The sequence below is a fragment of the Mauremys reevesii genome, linkage group 13 (assembly GCF_016161935.1).
Source record: "Mauremys reevesii isolate NIE-2019 linkage group 13, ASM1616193v1, whole genome shotgun sequence".
NCBI classification, from domain to species: domain Eukaryota; kingdom Metazoa; phylum Chordata; order Testudines; family Geoemydidae; genus Mauremys; species Mauremys reevesii.
In genome coordinates this window covers 42,940,945-42,957,835 of record NC_052635.1, presented here as the reverse complement: position 1 = coordinate 42,957,835, position 16,891 = coordinate 42,940,945, and the positions used below count along the sequence as shown (strand labels likewise).

The window sequence follows — 16,891 nt, the reverse complement described above, 5'->3', positions numbered from 1 at the left end:
GGCCCTGACCTAGTTTTGTTTAATGTGGTCAGCTGGTCCCAGTAAAACTAAAAATGCAGGTGTGCAAATTCTGAACCTTTGGGCTGACCTAAGAAGGGCAGAGGAGCCAGGCCGGGTCTACCAGACATGATGCTTTTAACTCACATTATTTTAATTTGTGATGTAAAATGTTATGAAAAGTTCTTTACATTTTTTTCTGTTCTTCCTTATGATTAAGGCTACGTTTTAGTCTTGGGTATTTTTAGTAAAAGTCATGGACAGGTCACAGCCCATGACCTGTCCATGACTTGTACTATATACTCCTGACTAAATCTTGGGGGAGGGGGTGGCCCGGGTGGTGCTGCGGGTGCTCTGGGGGGGGGGGGACACGTTCCGAGGGAGCAGCCTGGGACCCCTGCTGGTGCTGGGGGGCTGGGTTGGTGGGACTGGCAGGCTCCCTACCTGGCTCCTTGCAGCACGCTCCGGAAGCGGCAACACGTCCCTCCCTCCCTCAGCTCATAGCTCCAAATGCTGCCCCCGCCCCAAGTGCCGGCTCCACAGCTCCCATTGGCGGGGAACTGTGGCCAATGGGAGCTGCGGGGGTGGTGCCTGCAGGTGGAGGCAGTGCGCGGAGCTAGGAGCTGAGGGAGGGACATGTCACTGCTTCTCGGGAGCTCCCCGAGGTAAGCACCGCCTGGAGTCCTCACCCCCCTACACACACTCTTCCCCTCCAGCCCTGAGCTCCCCCTCCCACACCCCAACTCCTGCTGCTGGGGACAGTGGCCTGAGACTGCCCCAGCAGCGGCTGCTGCAGAAGTCCTGGATGTCCCAGAAAGTCATAGAATCCTTGACTTCTTTGACGTCCATGACAAACTCGCAGCCTTACTTATGATCAGAAAAGAGGCCTGAGTCCCTCCTGTTGGGAAAGAGGCTGAGCAAAGGGGATGTAAGATGCTACCGTGCTGAGGCAGCACACGGGTGTGAATGTCTGCGTGGAGGTGCAAGGCAAGAGAGACTCAAGCCCACTCAGTTCAATTGTTCTTTATAATATTGCCTGGCACAGCTTGATCCGGTGGGTCTTTGCAGGGGCAAGTACAGAGGCCCAGATCCCCAAAGGAAATGAAAAGGAAACTCTGAGTGAGGGTAAATATTTTTTGCTGGAGGAAGACACCACCTCCTGGCCCTACATACCTTTGAGGATCTGTTTGCAGTGTTGTTTTAGTGGTGTTGGGCCCAGGATGTGAGCAAGACAAGGGGGGCGGGAAGAAGTAATACCTTTTACTGGACCAACTTCTGTTGGTGGAAGGGACCAGCTTTGGAGCTTCATAGATAGGGTGACCAGATGTCCCGATTTTATAGGGACAGTCCTGATTTTTGGGGCTTTTTCTTATATAGGCTCCTATTACCCCCCACCCCCTGTCCTGATTTTTCACACTTGCTGTCTGGTCACCCTATTCATAAAGCTCTTCTTCAGGTCTGGGGAAGCTAACCAGAGCTAAATCCAAGTTGGGACAGACTGTTAAGCATCCAGGGTTCACACATTTAGAAGGTGCCACAGGACTCTTTGCCACTTAAATGAAGTGGGCAATTAAGGGTTAGCAGGCAGAGGTGTTACAAATTGTTATAATGAGCCATAAAACCAGTCCATGGTTTTTAGTGTCCTGCAGAGTTATCCATTTCAGTTCCCAGGCCTGTGTTTTGAAGGGGTGGTGCACGTTTCTTTTCAGGATGAGGACTGAGAGGTCAGAGACTCACTTTGGGGAAAGTGTTTGCCCACGGGTGAGAGGGTATTTTTGCCTTTTATCATTTTTCTGTGTGAGTTCATTCGAGAGCGTAGTGAGTGTCTGGGCCAAAGCCCTTTCGCCCTAATGCAGGTGTGACTAGAAGGCAGGCACACGAGTCAAGTAAGGGTAGGTGCTAGTGCCCCCAAACTCAAGGCAGTCAGTGGATATGCTCCCTTGGCTCCAGTGGGCTTTACGTCAGGCCCTCAGCAGAGGTTAGGGTGACCAGACAGCAAATGTAAAAATCAGGACAGGAGATGGGAGGTAATAGGAGCCTATATAAGAAAAAGCCCCAAAAATCAGGACTGTCCCTATAAAATCGGGACATCTGGTCACCGTAGCAGAGGTAAGGGGCTTACGCCTTGTATCAAATCAATATAGTATCATTTTTACACCTACATTTCACCAGTGTCCATGATTTCACAAGGCCGTGGGAGAGTCAGGCCCAGGATGTTGATAGGGAGTGGCTGGGTCTAGAGAGACAGGAGTGTGTTTGATCGTCAACAGGCAGAGGAGTTGCTTAACTCACACTCCCATTCGGTGTGACTCCTACAGAAGTAACTGGGTTGCAGCACAGGCGGCGCTCTCATTAACACTGAATCAGGTTCCCCTTACCTTGTGCATATGCATGGAACACGCTGCACCCACACTGTGTAGGATCAAGGCCTACGGCATTTTAAGTAGGGGTAGAAGAAAAGAGGAAAGACAGTGGTGTGGTGAAAGCACTAGCCTGGGATTCAAGACCCTTGCTTCTATTCCCAGCTCTGTCACATACCCTTTATGCCCCCTTTGACAAGCCACTTAATCTCTCGGTTTCCTATGGCGATAATAAGCCTTCCTTTGTCCGTCTTGTCTTTTTAGATGGTAAGCATTTTGGGGCAGGGACTATCGCTTACTGTGTGGCTGCATGGTGCTTTGCATAATGTTACCCTAATCTTGCTTGCAGCCTGTAGGCTCTACTGTAATAAAAATAATAAATAATATACAGAAACCACAACACCCAGGGTGATCGGAAAACAGAAAACGGTTTTCTCCCCACCTGGTTTTTGACAAAATTTCTGTGGAAATTTTCCAATGAGCTTTAGTTTTTAATCCTTTTTTTCCTAAAGGGTGGCAGATTATTTCACATGGCCTAAATATTCTCTTTGATTACTGTTCTGTTCTATTTATTTCTATTGTTTTGATTTTTTTAAAAGTCTAGCTATAGCTATAAGCATAAACCAAGTGGAGAAGTATGAAGAAGACTCCAGGACAGTACAAGCTTCTTAGGTGGCATTTCCAGCCCGAAAATCTACTAAAACAATGCTAAATGTCACACACAAGCACTAGGTGCCTGCATCCACACCAAACCATTGAAAGAATTAATCCTGTGCAAGGATACTGATGTGCTTACATCAGAGGAAAGAGCCTCAGTTGTGGAAGCATTTTTCTCTAATTATAGTTATCGCTGTAACTGCTGATGAGTCACTCTTCTGCCTAGCTCAAAACAACAACATACAGGGTTATTAGGCAAGTCTTTACAGACACTGGGGCGGGGAGAGGAAATATATGACCCTATCTCAAGAACTAAATATTAATAAATACAAATATTTTGCAAGTCTATAACACTCTCAATCTGAGCTCAATGTGCTTTACTGGGTGAGGCTCTGTGGCCTGCAGTGAGCAGGAGGTCAGACTAGTTGAACATGATGGTCACTTCTGGCCTTAGTCTATGAGATGTTAATAAATTCAGCCTAATAACCTCCCTCCTGAAGGGAGAAAACATAATCTGTCTGTTACCGATATGGAAACTGAGTAAAAAAAACACAGGTCTAAGTGACTTGCTCAAAATTTCACATAGCAGTGGCCAAGCTGGGAACGAACTCAATTTCCTGATGTCGAGTCCTAATGCCCTGTTGAGTTTGCACTCCCAGTCTCTCTTCAGCTCTCCACTACCCTGGAGACTTGGGATCAAGAACTAGTCCTGCTGACTATGGGCTGGGAGCCCTGGAGAGACAATAGGCCAGATCCTCAGCTGTCAGACGGGGCTCTCCAATCACCATAATCAGGGGTTCTCAAATTGGGGGTTGTGACCTCTGAGGTGGTCACAATGTTATTACATGGGGGTTGCAAGGTGTCAGCCTCCACCCCCAAAACCCGCTTCACCTCCAGCATTTATAATAGTGTATAATATAAAAAATGGTGGTTTTAATTTATAAAGGGGGGGCAGCACTCAGAGGCTTGCCATGTGAAAGGGGTCACGCATACAAAAGTTTGAGAACTGAGACTAGCAGCTGTCCCTCAGCAAAACAAGTGGAAGATATGTCTGCCCCTGCAGGGAACTGAATACACATCAGCTCTCAAACTAATGCTCCCACTTCTTACCTTCACAAAAGCTTCACGACCCCCCAAGCTACACAGGAAATCATAAAGATGAAATAGAAACCTGTGGTTCCATCCCTTTCCCGCAGCATCTGGGGCACATGGGTGTGATGGGGGAAGTTCATTACCTAGAACATAACCTTTGTTTTATCAAGCACTCGCCAACACTGGGACACACCTATAATCAGCTCCTGTGTTTGAGCCACAGTAATCCACATAGGCTTGGGTTTGGTTTGTTTATTCTGACAACCCTCAGACAGCTGTATCTGACACTGTCGTTTTTTCTTCTTGTATGGCAGTGCTGAGCTCCATGTCTCCATCAAAGTAGACGCAGCTCTCTGGCTGTTCACTGCAGCTCTGCTTTGAAGCATCCCTGGGTAACAATCCCCAGGGACTGTGCTCATACAAGCTGAATAGCTCAGGTGAAAGCAAATATCACTCTCTAAAATTTTGTAGCAGTTGAGGACGGTTATGACTAATTTCCTAGGATGCTGCAGAGCCCCCAGAGGCAAAATAAATAAACAACCTAAGCCTCCCTCTAGCCCAGGGAAAGCCAGCAGCATAGTGTTCCTTTATTTGCAATGTGTTTTCACGCTGGAGGAATTTCTCCAGTAGCTGCCACAGAGCAAATATTTGTTCAACTTCATTTCTCTTGACTCAATCTTACCCCTTTCCCTCAGCTTGTGGTTCTGTCTGTTCACAGCCATTTCGGCTGACTTTTCAAACGGCTTCACTGGAGCTCAGGCTATCATTAGATTTTAGTTTAAGGCTGGCTTTCAGGCTGGACTGAGGAGGGTCATATAGGCGTGTATTTTAAGGAGGGATACGGGAGATGTTCAGACAGCGAGGCTAAGAACAGTCTCATCCAACCACATGGCCAGCAGCTCCAGCTGTTTGTTGTTGTTTTTCTGAAGGGAGTTTCCTATGGTAGGAAGAAGTTATAGGTTCATATCCTGGTCCCTGTTAATGCTGGTTTGTGTGGCTCCAGACAAGGGCGGGTGGCGACGGTGAACCTGCACTCTGGTGATTCTACACTGGGGCAATGGGCCACAGGGGCCAGTGCAGACAGACAGCAAGTTAGGGCGGTGCTCAGAACTACCTTGTGGCAGCCCTGGAAGAGGAGAGGTGCAAGCTGCCTTCTCCCTGTTTCGGACAAAGCCACCCCAGTGTCTCTGTAGCTCAGTTTCCTTCTCTTTAAAAAAGGGACAAGAATGCTCCCTCCCTCGTAAAGTGCTGTGAGATCTTGGGATGCAGGTAGCTGCCTGTGTGCAGAGTGTTGTCGCACACCTCATGCATGTCTTCACAGGGACTAAAGCAAGAGTGTTGTTAGCCCAGAATTAGACCTGGCTGCTGCAGGTTTTCACTGCACAGAAACTTACCAGAGAATTCCCTTTCCTGCTCTGATGTCTCAGAACATCAGGTGTTCTGCAGCAGTCAATGGTAATTAAGGAAGTACTTCAAAATCCTAGCTCTCTCCTGTATCATAGGTCACTTTATTTTTTCAGGGATTGCTGAACGCGTCAGAGTCATAACCCTGTTCCCAGTCGTGTTTGATAATCCTCCCTGCTTGATTGTCCTATTCCTGTGACTTTTTGCAGCTCACCCGTCCACTGCTTTAATTTACGGCATGTTTATGGCATCTTTTAATGTGAAGTAAACGCAGCACAGTCACACAAATAACACTATACGGAAGCAAGTTAAATCAGAGATACTGCCAAGGGCACTGGGTAGTTATTTTTAACTCCGCTTGATGGTTGTCTTCCCTGCATTTGTTTTTTCTCAAAAAATGATTGCTCCACCATTGAAAATCCGAGTGCTTCTCTACGTTAAACCCTTCCCTGCCCTGTGTCTGCCTTGCCTAATTAGATTGTATGCTCTTCAATACATGGACCTGTTACTGCTCTGCCTGTGCAGTGCCTAACACAATGAGGCCCCATTCTTGGTTGGCCTGTAGACACTGCCATAACAAACGTGACTACTAACTGTCGAGAGAGAGAATCCGTTTTTCCCCCTGATTGCAACATGTCATACATCAGCAGACACCTTACGATATGTAGCCATCAAAGGTAGCTTTGATTTCTCAAACCAATCAGCTAATGACCAACTAGAATGACCTAGAGAGGAGGGTTTTTTCCCACTGGGAAGACAAGTTTGTTTACTTCATGCATCTCTCCTGAGCATGGATTTCCTTAGCAGAGCCACAGATGGCAACAAGCACCATTTAGCAAGAGCAACTTTCTGCTCATTCCCTCTTTTCATTTTTTGCTTTTGGCAGAATAAAGGTAGAATTTGATTCTAGCTAGTAGTATGAGCAGAAAAAAAAACCTACTACATCAGCATGGAGGAGGTGGAAAGGTGCAACGGTAATCACACACAGACATGCTGGTCACTGAAACAGAAATAACACTTGACAATGCTGAATAACCACAACTGGCAGCTGGTTTCTTGATTATACCTCCTCAAAGAAAGGAGTCTTAGCAAGTATGTTATTTAATAATAAGATGAGTGACTTGTACTGTAAAAGAAACTAACGGGACTTGAATTGTGATAATCAGAAAGCTGTGAACAGAATAGTGTAGTCGGTGGAATTGGGCCCAGGACTAGCAGTTAAGTGGACAGATTCCAGCCCCTGTCACAGCTCCTTTACACTTCCTCTGCAGAAAGCAACTGCTCTAGCTTATGCCATACGCCCACATTGGCCCCTGGTGTAGCTCAGAATCTAGAAGCCACATGGCCTTCAATCCCTACTGAGTCTTTTGAGCTGCACCACCTGAAAGAAACAGCCCAGAATCTGCTCCCTAGACTCCACCTTCTGATCCTGGATCTGCCCAGGACTTTGTGTGTGACATTGGGCAAGGCATTTCACGTCTCTGTGCCTTAGTTTCCCATCTGTAAACTGGGGATGATGATATTTACATACCTCCTGGGGGCCCTTGCTTGAGATCTATGGATGAAAAGTGCTCTCCAAGTGCTAGGTTTTATTAGTTAATTGATTATTGTTGTTACTCAAAGTAGGGTGACCAGATGACCCGATTTTATAGGGACAGTCCCGATTTTTGGATCTTTTTCTTATATAGGCTCCTATTACCCCCCACCCCTGTCCTGATTTTTCACACTTGCTTTCTGATCACCCAAACTCAAAGTGACATCCTTTTCCTGTACAGCTATTCAATCATCCTAATCAGAATGTTTTGAGTGTTGTTCCTTGGAAGAGAAGGGATGGTATGGGATAACGGAACCACTGGAGAGTTCCTCAGAAGTTTGGGAATGGCAGCTGGAGAGGATAGGATAAGATGTATAAGAAAATAGAAGGGAAAGTGAAAAGTGAGCTGAAGAAATGGAGAATAGAGGAAGCAGAATAAACCAGGGAGAACAAAGACAGAAAAACAAGCATGCAACGATAAGTGGTTATCTGTCTCACTGCACCAAGGGGGCACGGAGGATCTGGAAGGCTGCCTGGCGTGTCTTTTGTTTCTGTATGAAAATGGATTCTATGTCATTTCTCCATATTGATGAATCCTTGTTTCTGTGACAGTAGCTCATTAGCTTGAATGAAGAGTAAAGTAAAGTTCATCTGGAAATATTGATATTTATTTATGTCTATTATTTTAAATATATAATTGATTAGAAAGCATCCATCTGCTCAGATAGTTAGCTTATATAACTGCATAAACCTGCCCCTCAGCTGCTGTGTGACCTTAGGCAAATCACTTCCCTTTTCTGTACCTGTGTTTCCCTTCCCACTCTTTGACGGTCTTGTTCACGGGGGCAGGGACTTGATCTCTATATTTGCATGTGCAGTGCATAATACAGTAAGGCTCGGTTGTAGCTGGAGCCTCTATGTGCAACAGCAATACAAATGATAATCTTATTGACATTCCCAATATCCTCCGCCCTGTTCCTTCATAAGGTTTGTTACAACCACTTGTTGATGGAGCCAGTTGGACACAGGACTGGCAGCAACTACATTTTCATCAAAAATTAGGGGTTCATCAATTGTTTTTCTGGAAGAAATTTGGAATGAAATCTGCCAACATTTCCCTTTGCAGCAGTGGGGCAAATTCTCTCGCTTTTTTTTTTTTACCTCCCCCCCCTTTTTAATGGGAAAAAGTAAACAAATCCAAGAAACACGGTTGGGCACAAATTTGAAACAAAGTTTTCCAAAATGAAACTTTCATTTAGATTTTTTGTATTGGCCCATCTACCCTCTCTCCCTCCCCACAAACAAGTGAAAAGGTTGACCACTACAAAAACTGTACTTTGGTTTTAAAAAAAATTACAACCAGCTCTACAGATTGCAACTTCTCTTAAATTAGACTGTAAACTCTTTAGGGCTGCATGTCTAGCCTTTACTCTCTGCTACTCTTTACTCTCTGCTACTCTGAGTTGCACAGTGCTGCACTAATTCTGCTTGGAGTGTCTGGGTCAGGCCACAACATAAATGATCGCTAAGAACATTAGTTAAAAATGATTGCTAACTTTTCATCAGCATAGTTTTCAATGCAAATAAAAAAAAAAATCAAATAAGTTTTCACAGATTGATTGACTGATTGATTCTATTTTCTTACCATCTCTCCTGGTGGTCTTATCCAAAGCCCACAAAATTCACTGGATTCATTGGCTTCAATGGGTATTTGATCAGAAGACTTTCTATAACATATGTGGTGGTGGTGATGGTGATGGGAGGTTCTGGGCTACAGCCATACTTGGCAGACTAGAGGATCAAGATTAGTCTCATCAGCCATCAATGTAATAGTTATTTGTTATGAAGCACACATCATTTTAAAGTAAGAATAAGAATTCTCCCCATGGTGAGCTTTCAGTTTTGCAAGGCTTCTTCCAGTTAGTCACGGTCCTTATCTATCCCCATCTCCAAAGCATTTTACCAACATTAACCAGTTAATTCCTGACAGCACCCTTGTGCATTATTAGAGTGGCTGCAAACTGACACCTAAAGGTTAAGTGATTTGCCCAAGGCCACAGAGAAGAGTCAGTTTTAGAGAGATTAAAAATTGATAATTCTTAGGTTCCTACAGAACACAAGACAACCCTGAATTTACACATGCCACCACTGCCAAAGGCAGTACATTTTGGCTTAATAACCTGGAGACTCGGCTATCCTCAGAAAACATCAATTTTTTATTATTTGTATTGTGGTAGCGCCGAGAGGCACGAATCAGGAATTGGGCCCCCATCATCGTACTAAGCACTATACTCACGTGTAATGAAAATGGGAAGAGTGTAGCAATTTTACACGTCACCCAATCACTTAGCATGTGCCATAGACTTGCACAACTAAGTTCAGACACAAGGTTTGAGAATGTTTTCAATATTACATTTACACACACACAATGGAAAATACAAAATGAGCTAGGAAATCATTCCCTGATCAACTCAGATTAAAATAAAATCACATACACTGCTGCACCCTCTAATAGTTAAGACTGGGCAGATAAACTATTTTAGAATATGATTTTTCACAATGCACATTGTAATTGATGCATATAGTAATAGTTGAGGTTACCATATTCATAATCAGCATAAAGGCAGTGTGGATCCACATTTTTGGCTGAATTTTTTTTTAAGTCTTTATTATTGAACTTGGAAAAACTATTACTGAGTAGTCTAGCTACCTTTAATCTTAATTAGTTATTATCTACAGTGCAAACATAACTGCTCAGACCTTTTGAAAAAAAGCTCTTAATGTTTCAAATGGCATGTTTGAATAACCAACTACAGGGCAGATACAAGCTCAACTGTCTTGCATTTAAAAAAAGTGTTTTGTATTTTATGTAGTGGTTACCTTTTCTTTCTCTGCGGTGCAGCTTTGTGCTATTGTTATTAAAACAGTCCTGATTAGAATCGCAGAGATTTACAAGGAAGACAGTTTGTATAGTATCTATCTATAGGTGGGTTCTTCTTTGGTCTCCATTGCCATAGTATCACTTCATAGTCTTAATGTAATTATCCTCACAACACCCCTGTGAGGTCAGGAAGTGCTATAATCTCTATTTTACAGCTGGGAAACTGAGACACAAAAAGATTAAGTAATTTGCCAGAGGGTCCACAGGAAGCCTGTGGCAAAGCAATGCATTGAACTCAGCTCTCTGTGTGTCCCAGCCCAGGATGGATCCCCAACCACTGGACCATCCTTACAAAATGGCACTGTCATTCAGACACCCTCATGTGTTTTATCTACAGATTAAAGAGCCATTAAACTGGAAAGAAAACTCTGCCTATCAAAACTACACAGCAGGGGTTTGTGCACAAGGAAAAGAATAAAAATATTTACAAAGACTGAGACTGTATAGTCTTACCTGGACCAATAGGAATCCACAGTCCCATCTTTTTTCGAGCCTTCCTTACATGTATTCTTTACAGGCTGCTGCTGCTGCTGGTAGTGGTGGCTATGATGATGTAGCGAGACCAGGTCAGAACTATACACCTGAACACCATTCCTACCGATACTTGAGGCCATTCAGTATTTTTTTTTTTTTACAAAAGGGGGACGACTCACTAAGTAAAATGACACTGATAGACCGCGCCGTTGTGGCACTTCTTGCAAGGATGCTGGAGCGATTGCAAAAAGAGCAGACAGCAATGACAGGAAAAATCCCCAGAACGGGGTTACATGTCCTACTCTCCTAGAAGGTGTTTGCTTAAAGGAAAGATGCAAATGGCAAAGCCGGGCTCATTCCCAGGGAGTGAATAGAAGTGCCTGCCTGTCACCGCAGCCCTGCCTGTTACTTTGCGAAAGCCGAGCTGATCTGGTTTGAGATTCAGGGGGGAGTTTGTCTCTTTGCAATACAAAGGCCACGTGTCAGTTTTCAACTTCTCTTCCTGTTGGAGCTTTTCTAGGAAGCAAGTCTGGCAGCGGCTAGTACAGACTGCGATCAGCCCGGGGGAACTTGACAGGCTGGATTGAGCTTCCGACGTTATGCACCGGGCCGGAACGCACTGTAAAAAGCCTTAGCCCCCGGGTACCAGAACCACGGCAGAGTTTGAATGGGTCCCCTAAGGGGTGGTGATAAGCAGAGCTGCCACCAAATCCCCCCCTTCAACTCTTCCAGCCAGAGATGACGTGGTACGGGGCAGTATAAGAACAGAATTACTTTTGCATCTCACTTGAGTCAGTTGCAAGTATTGTTGCTATTAATATTATATTGGAGTCCGACAGTTTTATTCCTCCCTGGGACCGGGTCTCTGTATTTGTACCCACGATAACCAAGGCGCATTGTTAATACCAGAGCAGGGTGCAGCTACAGTGCTCAGGGGAGGGAGAGGTAGGATAGATTCCTAGACCTTTCTCTTAGCATCTAAGGTGCTAGTAGGGTGACCAGATGTCCTGATTTTATAGGCACACTCCCACTTTTTTGATCTTTTTCATATATAGGCTCCTATTACCCACCACCCCCATCCCAATTTTTCACATGTGCTGTCTGGTCACCCTAGCTGCTATAAATCTTTCCCATGGGGTGTGGAGAAGGGGTAAAAGGGGAGAACCAAACTCTCAAGGACAAACTATTTTTATTATTTAGAATATGATACATGTGGGCTGTGCCTCTGCAGAGATGGCAGTGGAAGTGGCCCAGCCAGAATGGAAAACTTAACATGCCTCGGTATGTGTGTGTTTATATTGATCACAACTGCAGGGTGCAGAGAGACACTTGTTAGTTTTTCCTTACTTTCAGTTTTCTAGCAGTCCCCTACGCCGAATGCTTGGTCTTAAACTAGTTTCCCTGTAACTCACACAATGGAAGCAATGGGAAAATGTGAAAATCCTGCCTCTGTACACCCAGCTCTAGGCCAAGCCTGCTTTTCACCTTCCCCCTCTGTGCTTTAACAGTCAGGGCAGGCTTTAGGACGGGCGGGGCCCGATTCGAAAGAGCTGCCACCTAAGACAGGGGTAGCGATTGAGCTGCCACCGAAGATAGTGGCGGCAATTCGGCTGCAGCTCACTCGGTTGCCACTGTTTTCGGCGGAGGGTGTGGGGCCCTCTTAGTGCATGGCCCAATTCCCGGGAATCAGGGGAATTGCCCTAAAGCCGGCCCTGTTAACAGTAGAGTATAACATCAACTTATTTTTTATCCTAAAAGTCAAAGCAACATTTCCTAAAGCTTTATGAGTAATGAACTGTTTGCATCACATGCAAAATTGAGGCTTTTGAATACGTCCACTGCAGAAATGTGAGCGAGAACTAATCTCAAAGTAGAATAATCCAATAAGTCTTGGGCTAAATAAGTTTGCACTACATAAAAAGTTATTTTAGTGCAAGTCTATGTGGACATCCTTTTTTCTGCATCAAAGTGGGAAAAACCAATTTTGATAAAGCTGGTTTGCTAAATGGGTGCTAGTTTGGTCAGTTCAGGAGAGGCAGTGTAGCCTAATGGATAGGGCACTGCACAGAGACATGGGTTCTACTCTGCCATTGGCATACTGGGTGACTGTGAGCAAATCATTTCACCACCTTCTTGCACAATGCTTTGAGACATTAAAAGATTACTGCATATGTTTAAGGGTATCAAAATCTGGCCTTCCAATTGTAATCTTTTTGGGGGGGGGCAGGGAATTGTCTGTAAAACAAAAAGCATGTTGGAACATACATAAATCATCTCTCCTACCCCTTCTACAAGTACTATATTTAATCCTGTGTCCTTACAGACCCTTGAACTCCTGCTTGAGTCATGCTCACTCAACTCTAAAAAGCAAAATATTAGGATAAAGGGATAATGAAGATAAGTATTGAGACTCTTTCCCCTCTTCATGCATTTTAAAAAGGTATGTACTCCCCTGTCCCCACAATTCCTGTAGATCTACACACTTGCAATTCTTTGCATTTGGTAAAAACAGGTAAAAGTGAGGCTTTTTGATTTGAATAAAGCATGTGTATAACCCAGACACACCCATTTTAATTCCTCCCACTCCATAATTTTTCAGGCCATGCACTCAGCTCTACGTGGTTTTCAGAACTTCCACTCTCATAGTATATACACAGTTATTTAGGCTCAGACAGTTTTGTTTCTAGTAAAAAATAATATAGGAATCTTGATCATAGATGGGTAGCTGCTATTGAAAGATTATCACTGACAAAGGTGTCAACCCACCAAAGGTGTTGAAGCACCATGCTAATCAAGAATTTGAAGAGTATTCTTCATTGGACTCTATGGATGGGAAATGTAAGGTCTGCACTGAGCTCAGAAGCTCCACCATGGTTAAATTATACACATGCATATTTAACATTACACTTCTGTGCATGTTAAAAAAAATAGTTCAAGGAAGATGAGGGCAGGGCAAAAAGTAGGAAGGCAGGGCTCCCCTTCTCTCCACCCAAACTGCCTCTACTTTTTCCTTGCTCACCTAATTTTGTACATTTGCAAGTTATAAATAGGCCTGCTGCAGAAGAAAGCAATGTTATCAAGGCAAGAAGGGGACAGTAAGCAATGAGAAAGCCCTTTCCTCTCCCTTACTGCCTCCCACACAATCTTACTAATTTTCAGCAAATATACATATAAACACTTCAACACAAAGGACAAGAGTTGTTTTTTTAAAGGAACAAAGCAGAGAACGTGGTGCAGAGGTTTGGGAAGAGGGGAGGTTCTTACCCCTGGTTTCATGCCTCTGCTCTTCCATCTCCTGTCCAGTTTTTGTGGTGGAGGGGTAGTAATTAGCCCAGCTTCCTCTTACATGTCCCACTTTAGAACACCCATAAATCTCAGCAACACTAACGCCTCACTGTGTTTGCCCCTATGCAACCCCACATCACTCGCTTACACTAATGAACCTCCAATACGTTTATCATCTGGAAGTTTTGGCCTCTTGTATCTAGGGATTAGAAGTTAAGCTAACAAGATGTCCATCTCTACAGAGTTCAGAGGAAAAATATCGCTAACAATATTGTAGAGCTGAGTCCGACTTTGAGATCTGGGAAGATTCTACAGTCAGGGTTCATCCACAACACTTGGATAGGAACACATGAAAGGCGGGTCTCCCATGAAATTACCAAAGCAAAGTCATACTTAAAATTTAATTCTTGGAGGTGACAATACTGAGACAAGGGATGGACTCTTTTGAGCTTCAAGAAGGATTCTGACACAGTACCACATATTAGGTCAACAGGTGTGACACTGATGGAGAAAACTAAAAAATATTGACTTGGGAACAGAAGATGGCAATTAAGGGAGGAAAGGAATGCAGTGTTGACTATTGAGTCCAGCTCTCACAACACTATTGACCTTATTTCACAGCTTATTTGGCCACAAAATAAAAGCTGACAACTGCGCAAATAAGCCAGGATGCAGCTGCCAATGCGTACTTCACTCTGAAACCTGGTCCTCCTTACTTGTGTTTCCATTTCCAGAAGAGGGAGCCATGACTTGGTAAAAAGATGTCAGGAGTTGTATCAATAAGATATTAGGAACACAGAATTTAATATATAAATGTTAAAAAGGGTATTTGGAGGCTATATAGTTGAGAATTAAATTCTAGGAGGGGAAAAAATGAGGATAGACGCCAGACATTTTCTGTAAGTGTCAAACGCAAAATGGAGAGCATAAAATAAAAGTAATAATAAGGGAGTTTTGGAAATACTTTATGGGTAAGGCAGAGTGACAAAAGCAGTAATAGTTCCAGGAGGGTTGGGAAGTGTTAGAGCTAGACAATACTTACACAGGAAACAAAGTACAAACAGCAAACATGCAAGTGGACAGACCTCTGCAAGACTTGGGAAGCATTGCCTCAGAAATAACATGGAGGGGAAAAAAAAAAAAAACCGTTAGCTCCTATTCATTTAGGCACTTTTATGGCCCCTGGCACTATGGGATCAGAGAATCTAGTTTACCCCAGACACAAGAAAACATCAGCTATTGCTTTGTTCAGCATTTTCTAATAACCTTATTAGCAACAAAATTTTGTTCTTATTGTACATATTCCATCCTGTCCTTTTTTTAAACACACAGCTGTACATGTTTTCTGGTGAATACCTGATTTAACCTTGCTGACACGTGAGAAGCAGTTTTGCTTTCAAAGTAAGCAGGGCCTGTGTTCCTAAGGTAGAAGGACTAGAAGAGAAAATACAAAGTTAGCTAAAGGCCAACTTATGGCCTAGGCCATAAACCCATGGAAGCAGTAAGAAACCCTCCCTTACACTCCTGCACATCTTGCTGAACTTAGAACTTTGATGGTCTTACAAATAAATAGGAGGGTGGGAGCATTTTTTAGATAAATACGACTTCACATCCCAGTACTCTCAATCTAGCACTACTTGGAAATATTACATTCACTTACAAGCCCAATTTTCATCAAGATCTCAGCTTAGCTTCCCTTTTGTGCACTTTTGAGAATGCAAATAATTGTGGGTAGGACTATGTCTAATTTCTTATCTGCCATGTTTTCTTCTTCCCTCCCTTATCCCTACAGTGAACCTCTTCTGTTGGAGCAGAAAAATATGTTCTATTTGACAACTACACAGCTTACAGTATTTTCTCTTTTATGCTGCTTTTTATGGTATTTAGGAAAACTGCGAGGGAAAGGGTAGATACAAGGCAGGCAAAGAGGACAAAATATATCCACTCTACACCAAGTGAAAGCTTATTATATTAATACTTGAGGACAAGGTGTACACTTTAAGATTACATTTACAATCCAATATAGTCCATATCAGTAGAGCATATAGAACAATTTAATTGTAACATTTTAAAGCTTTTATGAATTGCAGTATTATGTATTTTTTCTTTCTCCCAACCGTGATCTGGAAATAGCATTCTGTTTCTTAAAAGCATGAGGCAATGATGATCTAGATACACATATCCTGGATCACACTCCTACTGAATTTAAAACCTTTCATAAAAAAGTTGGGTATTAAAGTATTGTAAAGAAGCTGAGTATCACACAGCTCTAGTACTCAAGCAATCCTGTTCAACGTTTCTTAACTTGCACTCTTAAATGTGCAAACCAGAGGGATATTTACAACTTAAGCAACAAAAAACAAAAACCACCCTGGGATAGTGTAATTAACATGTTTTACATTTGTGCCTATCTTACATGTGGTGGAAAAAAGTTCTGCCTGCTTGCTGCATCGCTTCCTTATGTGGTTTTATAGCTACAGTGGTATCCTGTTTAAAAAAAGTTAAGTACACTCACATTCTACATAACTTGTAAAAACTTCACCTCAGTCTGCTTTCCAGGTAGCTTCCTTGTACTTAAATATATTACCTATATACATTTGTCTCTTCAAAAATTCCAAATAAAAATTATAATCAGTTTACTAGTTTCTATGTAATAGCCAGTTCCCAGCCAGTAATATGCAAGATTAAAACATTCTGTAAACAGTATTCTCTGGGGGAGAAGAGTTTTTTCAGTTCTTCACCCATATGTAAATCCACTATTTGCTCCCCCATCATAGAAAACTATTGTATAACAGCAGAAAGCAAAAGTTTACCTTTCGTATTTGACTGGCAAAATGGAATAATGGGAACAGCCAAGAGGCAGAAACAATTAAGTAGGTAATCATCATGAAAATATGAGAAGTTTATATTCTAATCAGAATACAGTTAAGATATATTCACAAAGCAGAGTATTTTACATCCTGACTGTGTTTACATCATTAATAAAGCAAATCTTCTTTCAACAAAGGAAAGGATGTGCTAGGGATATGAATAGTGTACCACACATTTACTGTAGTTGTTTGCTGCTGCCATATCATTCATACACAAAGAAATCTATCTTTGTACCATTTTGTTATGTGAAGTGGAACAAAATATATTTACACTAGC

The 16,891-nt window shown here is 43.0% G+C and overlaps 1 protein-coding gene across 1 annotated transcript in view; it reads right to left on the bottom strand.

The window, feature by feature from the left end:
* SLC17A9 (solute carrier family 17 member 9) overlaps nucleotides 1-10,804 on the bottom strand; it is a 31,229-nt gene extending 20,425 nt beyond the window's left edge. Inside the window, exon 1 of the mRNA XM_039498956.1 lies at nucleotides 10,439-10,804. Within this exon, the coding sequence (XP_039354890.1) occupies nucleotides 10,439-10,599 (161 nt within the window). The 5' untranslated portion in view covers nucleotides 10,600-10,804. The remainder of the gene's footprint in view (nucleotides 1-10,438) is intronic.
* Nucleotides 10,805-16,891: the final 6,087 nt, after the last annotated feature.